Raw genomic sequence first — 10220 nt, forward strand, 5'->3', positions numbered from 1 at the left:
AGTGACGGGAAAATTTGGAAGTAATAGAAAACTTCTTGGTGAAAGGAATTTTCAGACAGTGTATGTGGTTTTTGTTCACAAATTACATTAACTTTAAAAACAGAATGTTAAAAACAAGTGAAAATTTCAAACACTCTTTCATTCAGCGAATGTACAAAGATTTGTCTGAAAATTGATCCATGTGGCCAGCATTAGGCTCAGTACACACCTATACAGTTTACTTTTGATCTGTTTCTGTAGTGCTTTTTGCTTTGCGTTTTGATTTTTGCGCACATGATTTTTCTGCGATTTGTGTTTTTGCATTTTTTTTGGCCAATTTGTTGTTGTGCAGATAAAAAAAAAAAAAAAAAAAAAACACAAATTGCTGCAAAAACGCATTACATGCTTTTCTGCAGCCTCTCCGTTGAAGTATATTGAAACAAAAAAGTACAGTTTTGCGTAAAAAAAAAAGTCCCTGTCCGTTTCCAAATATGCAGCGGCTGAAAAAAGCATAGATGTGAACGTGTCCCATAGGAAACCATGTAAATGAAATGTAGTGCGTTTCTGCAAAAAGCACCAAAAATGCATAGGTGTGAACCAGGCCTAAGATGTTTAGTAGCATAAAGGGGTTTAAAAAAAAAAACTAAAATTAGCCCTTTATAGTACAAAAAAAACAGCTAATCACTACTGTAAGGGGTTCATTTTTTTCCTGTAGAACTGTGCAAGTAATATTTACAGTAGCAATTTGCTCTTTTTTTGTACTATAAAGGGCTCATTTTAGTTTTTTTAACCCCATTATGTTACTGGCCAATTAATTGATTATGAAATTAATTGATTGCTGTTTTCATAATTGATTAGTTGTCGATTAATTGATTCATTGTTTCAGCCCTAAGCAGGAGCCAATGGCCCCCACTGCTCTCACTGACTCCAGTGAGGAAAGAGAGAGCAGAGCCGTGCTCTCGGGCACAGTGCTGGATCAAGATTGGGATCAGGTAAGTATTTAGGGGGGCTGGGGGGAGCTGCACCTAAGAGGTTTTTAATACAGAGAATACATCAAGGTAAGAAAAAACCTTTAACCTTTAGAATCACTTTAATAAATGCTGTAGTCAAGATTGCCAAATCTTTTCCTCCTGCAGTTAATGAATAAAGCACCAATAATACCCCGTCATCAGCATGTCTGAAAGATAGATTTCTCTATAGTCTCTCCCATCCTCTGGAACTCAGGGAAGTGCACTCAGGGGAGACAGAGCCATGAACATAAAAAAAACCCCAAAAAACCCAAAACAATCAAGCTTTGAGGGCCATAGCTCAGCGACCTGGGCTTTAGGTAGATAGCCGAAGTCCTACCCCACCACTGGTCAAAATTTGGGGCTCCTGGGACCTATGGTTCCGGAGATATGGGGCTCCTTGCACAGCCTGTCAGAAGCTACATACAGAGCGGCCAGTTTAAATACAAGCTGACACACTCTGCAGCAGACTGAGAGGATGAGCTCACAGTGCCTCTCACTTCTTGTCAGAGGCACTGAGCTCAATGGACAGCTTGGAGCCTTGGACCAACGGTAAAGTACCATTGGGCCCAGATGTCCAATAAAAATGCCGCAGCGGAGGCACGCCTCTAACTGCAGTGTCATAGAAGGGGGCATGTGTCTAAAAGACAAATGCTCCCTTCCAGCCCTCTTAAATACGTGTTTATCTGTATAAGATTTACCCACAATCCCATGTTTTTCTAACACAGTTAAGAGGTAGAATGAGAATTGTCTGCTGCTGAAAAGGTATTATATTCAAGGTTAATCATATATTATTATGCTATATGTTATAATATAATAGTTTATTATTTATCTATTTACTGTGAAATTACTGGTTGGAAGTTATAACTTCAAACTTCAGTAATTTGTCCGTTAAGCCACCTGCTTGAGTACAGTTTTTGAAACTATAGTAAATTACCTTAAAAACAATATATAATAATTATTTGTATATTACTTACTTATGGTAATTAACCCCTTACCACCCCGGCCAATTCTGACACTTCTCTCCTAAATGTAAAAATATTTTTTTGCTAGAAAATTACTCAGAACCCCCAAAAACATTATATATATTGTTTTAGCAGACACCATAGGGAATAAAATGGTGGTCGTTGCAACTTTTTATGTTACACGGTATTTGCGCAGCAATTTTGAAAACGCATTTTTTTTAAAGAAATAGTTTCCTGAATTTAAAAAAATTGACAGTTACTTACCGATAACTGTTTTTCTAGGATATCTTCCAGGATGGCACACCGGAGAGATGAGAGGCTCCTCCCTACAGGAAACACAATCAATCGACAGCTGTTTTAAGTCCCCACCCTTCCCCTTGATCCTCAGTTTGTAGAGAATTAACTCCTGAACCTGGTTCACAAGGGAAATCATTCCTCATAGGTACTCACCTTCTAGTGTTCTACCATTTTCCCTCCTCCAACGGGCGGGAAGTAGGCCTGCCGTCCTGGAAGATATCCTAAAAAAACAGTTATCAGTAACTGTCAATTTTCTCTAGTCATCTTCCAGGACGGCACACCTGAGAGGATAATCAAGTACCTCAGGCCTACCTTAGGGTGGGACCACTGCAAGACCCTCTTGGCGAACCTTGGTTCTGCAGTGAGTTTTACCTCCACTCCATATGCTTGATGAAGGTATTATAGCTGGATCATGCGGCTGGTCTGCAGGTCTACTCCACCGATGTCCCTGCCTTCTCTGCTTCGGATGCAGGACCTAGGTGGAGTGGGCTCTTAAAGATGGAATCAGAAAACATGTTAAACTTGTAGGTTATCAGTGTTGCCTGTCTCACACATCTAACAACCATGGCCTATTGTGCCTGTAGGTGCTACTTATAACCCTTAAAGATTAATCAGAGACCCGTGTTGTAAGACAAGGACACTAATTGATCACCAAGAGGGCCTGTCTTAACACTACCCTGTTCAGGGAATTAAAACTGCAAAAAAAAGGTGGGCCCCTAACAGACAACCTTTTTTGTTCATTTTTATCTTTACATCAGCAAAAACTAAAGGGAAGCCTACTTAAGGGTAATAGATTAACCGAGGCTTGATCCCTGGGTTTAAGGCATGCCCACTCTGTGGCTTTACTTACGCCTGAGTGCCTACTTCAGGAGAATAAAGTTCATAGCAGGAGTATAACACTTATACTGCTACATCTAGTTCTGCTAGAAGGGTGAGATGAAGGCCATGCACCGAGCAGTAACCTATTCGGTTGGGTGGACATCTTTATACTTCATCTTCAGGTCATAATACTCCTCTGAACAGAACTTCCCAAGTTCTTACTAAGCAGGGTGATTCTTTATAGCCTTCCTCCAGTGTCCTATAACCCTACTGGGCTTCAACCCTAGGAAATGGTTCCAGCATCCCTGAATGTAAGGGGCTGAGGCTTTCTGACATGTGACATCTGCAGCCAGAACTCCAGGCCCCTCCACGGAAAAGAGGGCTGAAATACAAAAGGTGATACATGCATTATTAATATCACAAATTAAAAAAAAAAGATCATAGATTGTGGACCCAGCACAATAGATTTAGACAGAAAGGACACAAGCATAGACAATAATGTGTATCCGAGTGTGGCTAGCTAAACCAACATATCAAATATGGGAGAGACCCAAATCTGAACTTCAATGTAGACAAACAATCCTCAGTCTGGTTTTCTGATATGCAGCCAATCTGTAAAAACATTAAGACACACGCAAACCCTCAACCTTGGTTCACACTGGGACGACTTGTCAGGCGACAGTCACCTGACAAGTAGCGTCCTGTTCTGTGCAATGGAGCCGTTCTAAATCGGCGCGATGCAAGTCGCTCCGACTTAGAAAAAAGGCTCCTGTGCGACTTTGGGGGCAACTTGCATTGACTTCTATACAGAAGTCGTTTCGCAAGTCACCGCTGAGTCGTGTCCTTGGTCGCCTGAGGCAGTCGCGCTGTAAGTCGTGCTGCCTCAGTGTGAACCGACCCTAAATGCTACATGTTTCTGAAGTGCAGCTAGCTAGGTCATAACTGATATATATACATAAAGGACGGGAGTCCTGTTTACGGTGGAGTTTTACTGATGTACAGCAAAACAGGGCCATAAATATAAGACAGAAAGACCCAAACTTCTATGTTGCGTATTTCTGATGAACCACCAAATACAGTTAAAAGGTCAATATGGCACTGGCTAGCTAAACCAACATAACAAGACAATATCTTTTCTGTTATGCAGTTCTGTAGTGCAGTCACATAGAACCAACACGGAAAGGACCCAAGCAACCTGCAGCATTGTGTTTTTCCCAAAGTGCAGTAAGGTAAGGGAATCTGAAACAGAAAGCACCAACAAGCTTCAATGTTGAGTATTTCTGCTGTGCAGCCACATAAAAACAGACAGCCTTCCTAGCTTCAATCTTTCTGGTGTATTGCAAAGTAAGGCAATAAACTCCATGATGTCTATTCTTGTGTGTAGCAAAACCTCAACCAGAAGGGAAACTTAGGGCTCCCACACCTGTGCGACCCAACCTGCAACCGCAAAAATGCAAGAGAAAAGTCATACACTATGGCTTCCAATGGGAACCATTCGTGTCTGTGCAACTCCAGGTCGCAGCGCCACCAAGCAGACCCTGCTTTCTGGATCCACAGACCTCAAGATTACACAGGTCGCAGGTAACTTGCAATTTTCAGGTTGAACAAGCGAGGGGTCTCCAATGCTGTATCTCCCTGGAGGCGTGCAGCCAACAACCCCCTGCTGTGTATCCCTAAGAAGCATCAAGGTAGAACAATGAGAAACAGAAAAGACACCCCTCACTGCTGTGCCTTTCTGATATGCAGCCGATAAGGCAGTAAATATAGAACATACAGGACACAAACAATCTTCAATCTTTGTGTATGTCTGATGTGTAGTAATATACCAATACTGAGCAGAGACGCCACCATCCTCAAGGTGTCTCCCTGCTGAGGCAGCAAAAACAAATCAGAAAAGGACAAGCAACCCCACTGCTGTGTCCCTTCTGATATGCAGCCAATAAGGCAGTAAATGTAAGACATAAAAGGACAGACAACCTTCAATCTTGTATATATCTGATATGCAACAATATAACAATCTGAATAGAGATAGCACATCCATATTGAAGGGATTTGGCATGCGACTCAACATGTCAAATTGCATGCCTAAAATCGGCAACCTTTGCTGTTAATAGCACGGTCAGCCTGACGCCATTTTGCGGGGCTGCACCGATTACTAAAGGCAGTACCAGTACTACCCCTGGCACAGGTTCAATTTGTATTTCCCAACAATTCAGGACCATCAATCTTCACTACTGCCTTTCTAATAAGCAACCAATAAGGCAGTAATACAGGACACAAAAAAAGCCAGACAGAACTCAATTCTGAGTATGTCTGATGTGCAGCAATATAACATATATGAGCAGAGATGTCATAAGACTCAATGATGTGCATTTCCGCCATGCGTCACAAGACCAGAAAGTACAGACCACCTTCCCTGTTGTATTTTTCTGATCTGTAGCCAAATAAGGCCGTACCTTTAGGATATAACAGACAACAACCAAGCTTCAGTGCTGTGCATTTCTGATGTACAGCACTGTACTCCTTATGAGCAGAGATGTCACAAATCTCAATGTGTATTTCTGCTGTGCCACAAAACATCCCAGCAAGGACAAACCTTCACTACTGAGGTCTACTGGTGTGCAACCAAGGAGAAGTCATGGTGTATCCCTTTATGAAATAACCAAACAGAGCAATTTGATCCCTAGGCATAGCCTGGGCTGTAGATACTAACACTTCACCCCCAGTGAAGGAACAAATTCTAAAAATGGCTAGACACCTTACTATAGTAGCTGTTGTCCTACCTTACCTCCGTAGACTGAGCAAACGCTGGCCAGCTCACACACAGGTGGGGCTGATCAGAAACTAAAGTCTCAATGAGCCCAGCCCTAGAGACCAATTTAGCACAGCCTCTAGAAAAGGTGATCACCAATTTAGCCTGGAGGAAAATAGCCACCCGCAGACCTTAAACAAGCAATCATGTATCTATCTAGCTCTTGCATATGTTTGCACAGAAAATCCTTAATTAAAGGATATAAGAAGCGATTTATGGTAAATCGCCTTTAGATCTGTCACTGAGTTGACTGTAGCCCAAACCAACAAAAAGGTTTTTCTTACCTCCTGCACTTCAATATAACCACAATGTAAAGGTGGAGTGGGAGGTTGGAGCTTATGACTTCAGATTCCTAGCAGCTGGGCTAATAGGGCCATACAACCTAGTGCACCTGCTGACCAGGAGAGCTTACTCCTGAATCCTTCAACCATTGCACAATCCATAAATTGTTCAGTGGTATACCTGGCCTGTAAGGAACTCTTTGTATCTACCAGGCCCCCCCCCTTCGCTCTATTCATCCCTACTAATGTCCCACAACCGGACATGTAGGGAGAGTCTGGAAACCTACTGTTGTGATAACCACAGTGTCTCTGCTGTAAGAGGGAGCTGTGGCTGGTGGTTTTAGCAGTAGCTTCTGGGCTATTTTGTTATGCAGACCCCAGGTCCTGCACTGCACCACTTAGTAAATACAGGGGGAAGGGGAAGAAATGCCTTACCTACCTCTTTCCCATCTGAGGTGGTTTAGGCACACTCGCTCCTCTGCACCACTTGTCCACCATACAGCATCTCTGATGTAAGAGGGAGCTGTAGCTGGTATTTTTAGCAGAAGCTTCTGGGCTATTTGAATCTAGACCCCAGGGGAGATTATCTCAAATGCCCAGAAACCATCTGGCTGGGATTGGGGATTTTGTAGCTAAATTCCCAAGGTAAAGGAAAGTACTCACCGTTGTAGTCTTCCCCTTTTTCCACAGCCACCGGGCTTGCTTTTCCATCCTTATGGTCCACACGCAAGGAGGATAGCCGCCAAAGTGCCCCCCCAACTGCTGTCCCCGTAGGGAGCTGCAAGGTTAGGCTGTGTCCTGCCAGTCAGTATATACACCTGGGGGGGCAATGCCGTACGTTCCTCATTCCATTCTGAGGTGGTTTAGGCAGACATCCACCGTAGTGAACTGGTGCCTCCTCGAAAGAAGGATGTGGGCACCTGCTCCTGCTGACTCTCAGCCTTCCCTCCTGGGTAAGAACGCGGGTCGTTCAGGTGGCACCCTCCCCAGCAGCCCACGCGAGCTACCAGGGGCCCAGGAGTCGGGGGCCCTGGAAAGAACTGACAGCCAGCACCCCTGTCTGAACGGACGCCCGGACAGGTAAGGGGGGAGACAGGAAAAAGGTCCCTGAAGTTCTGGGGACACCACTGTACCCAGGGGCCTTCAGCTCTCAGGGGGGCTCTTCCAGTTTCTGCTGCCCCCCCTGAGGAAAGGATAGGGGAACCCCCCAGGAAGGATAAATATATCCGGCCAGACCCAGAGGCCCATCAGGTACTAACCAGGCCCGACCCTGCTTTGCCTCCGAGATCATACGAGATCGGGCAGGCGGCGCCCTCTTTCACTTTCAGGGTGTTGTGGCCGTAGGCCTTCCCCAGGCATTTGGTCCGACTCCCAGGGGGGGACCACCAGCCCCAGGCTTCGGGTCATTTGGAAAAAAACAAACGGTTTCGCTGTGTAGGGAGAAACACAATCAAAAACTGAGGATCAAGGGGAAGGGTGGGGACTTAAAACAGCTGTCGATTGATTGTGTTTCCTGTAGGGAGGAGCCTCTCATCTCTCCGGTGTGCCGTCCTGGAAGATGACTAGAGAAAAAAACACTAAAGTTAGCCCAATATTTTTGTATACTATATTACTAACGTGTCATGCTTTAAAATTGCGCATAAATCTCCATAGGTGGCGCTTTAAATTTTTTGTACAGATTACATGTTTAGAGTTACAGAGGAGGTCTAGTGCTAGAATTATTGTTCTCGTTCTAACAATCACGGCGTATGTAACCTGTGTGTATCTGGCTCTGATACTAGCCAGTTCTTCATCAGCCACTCATCTCACCGCACGTCCCTGCTGGAACTCCCTACCCCAATCTCTGCTGATCTCCTACCCTATCCATCTTTAGCCACTTAAGGACTAGCCTCGTTTTGAGATTTTGGTGCTTACAAGTTTAAAACAGTTATTTTTGCTAGAAAATTACTTAGAACCCCAAACATTATATATTGGTTTTTTTTCTAACACCCTAGAAAATAAAATGGCGGTCATTGCAATACTTTTTTTCACACCGTATTTGCGCAGCGGTCTTACAAGGGCACTTTTTTGGGAAAAAAAATAACACAACAGTAAAGTTAGCCCAATTTTTTTTATATTGTGAAAGAAGATGTTACGCCGAGATAATTGATACCCAACATGTCATGCTTCAAAATTGTGCCCGCTAATGGAATGGCGTCAAACTTTTACCCTCAAAAATCTCCATAGGCGACGTTTAAAAAATTCTACATGTTGCATGTTTTGAGTTACAGAGGAGGTCTAGGGCTAGAATTATTGCTCTCGCTCTAACAATTGCGGCGATACCTCACATGTGTGGTTTGACCACCGTTTTCATATGTGGGTGCTGCTCACGTATGCGTTCGCTTCTGCGCACGATCTCAAGTTTTTGTTTTTTTTATTTTACTTGATTTTATTTATTTTTACACTGTTTTTTTTTTTTTTAATAAATTGGGTCCCTTTTATTCCTATTACAAGGAATGTAAACATCCCTTGTAATAGAAAAAAAGCATGACAGGACCTCTTAAATATGAGATCTGGGGTCAAAAAGACCTCAGATCTCATATTTTGACTTAAATGCAATAAAAAAAAGATTGTCATTTGAAAAAAAGACATGTGCCTTTAAGACGTATGGGCGGAAGTGACGTTTTGACATCGCTTCCGCCCTGCTATGGTATGGAGACGGGTGGGGGCCATCTTCCCCTCACTCATCTCCATACCCAGCCACTGACAGGATGCGATCGCCTCCGCTGCTGCCCCTCTCCCGCCACCGATAAAAGTGATCTTGCGGTGAATCTGCCGCAGAGACCACTTTTATCTTGTAGCCGACTGCCGGCCGAACACAGGGATACCAGGGTTATGGCAGATAGCTGCAGCCATAGTAACGATATCCTCCCCCAAAGTGAGGACGTATATCAGCGGTCGGCAAGTGGTTAGGCTAACCCTTAGAAATCAGATTTTCAGAGTCTTTCCCACCTCCACCTAACAACGGAACTTTTCTTCCTCCATCACAGTTATTACCTTTTGTATCTCTTGCCCCTCCCTATTAGATTGTAAGCTCTCCGGTACAGGGCCCTCTCATCCTTCTTGTATTGAGTTGCATTGTAATATCTCCCTTTATAAAGACTCTACAGAGTTGGCTAGAAGTAGATCCAGAGAAAGTCTATTCCACATGATGACAGATCTTATTATAAAGAACAATATACAGGGAATTCTACTCACCAGAACACATTTGTATCACAGCTACAAAGAGCGGGATGAGCCGCCAGTAAATCTCCATCTCCCTCCTGTATGATATACACGGCTGGGACCCCAAATACTGAGAAGACTCTGACTTCCACTGACACTGTCAGGAGCCAATCACTGTGTTCAGGAGGCTGTCTCTACCTGCTGATTGGGTGATCCAGAGCTTTTAGCCAATAGGAAAATTCATACGGAGATGGTCAGTAGTTGCTGGGTAGAGAGTACTCGAAAAGGTTGCAAAGCTTTAACACAGGGGGGGGGAGAAAGTGAAAGTAAAATCTGGAGTTTCTTCACAAACAAAATGAGAGAAGAATGAGCTTAGAGCTGGGAATTTCCACATCCTGAGGAGAGATTACTGCAGCACTGAGCAGACTAAGGTGTGTTCACACAGGCTTCAACAGAGCAGTGTGAACAGCAAGCTTTGACAAAGCATGTGCAGAGATTTCAGGACGCTTTATTGAAGCTTTTGGAGTATCATTGAGCTCCAGTTTGTAAATGTTGAACACAGAAACTAATGGGAGTGCTGATTGTCACTTTAATCCAACTGCTAGCAGGCTTTCAACAAGCTTCAAGAAGTTCTGAAGCCTGCCAGCAGCTTGTTTAAAGCGGCAATCAACACTCCCATTAGGTTCTGTTTAATATTTACAAACTGGAGCTGAATGGTGCTTCAAAAGCTTCAACAAAGCTTGCTGAAAACTTTGCACATGTTTTGTCAAAGTTTGCTGTTCACACTGCCCTTATACAAGCTGCAGCCCATGTGAAACAGCCCTGATTGCTAAAATAACCGCAACATGTTATTTAA

General features: G+C 43.7%; 1 protein-coding gene across 2 annotated transcripts in view; it reads right to left on the reverse strand.

Annotated features, from left to right (window-relative positions):
* LOC141107521 (class I histocompatibility antigen, F10 alpha chain-like) overlaps window positions 1-9551 on the reverse strand; it is a 203725-nt gene extending 194174 nt beyond the window's left edge. Inside the window, exon 1 of one of the 2 annotated variants that reach the window (XM_073598313.1) lies at window positions 9398-9551. In XM_073598313.1, coding sequence (XP_073454414.1) covers window positions 9398-9455 — 58 coding nt within the window. In that variant the 5' untranslated portion in view covers window positions 9456-9551. The remainder of the gene's footprint in view (window positions 1-9397) is intronic. The other variant, XM_073598312.1, reaches the window with a different exon arrangement.
* Between the last annotated feature and the right edge of the window lie 669 nt (window positions 9552-10220).

This window comes from Aquarana catesbeiana, linkage group LG09, assembly GCF_042186555.1.
Source record: "Aquarana catesbeiana isolate 2022-GZ linkage group LG09, ASM4218655v1, whole genome shotgun sequence".
In the NCBI taxonomy this organism is placed as follows: Eukaryota; Metazoa; Chordata; class Amphibia; order Anura; family Ranidae; genus Aquarana; species Aquarana catesbeiana.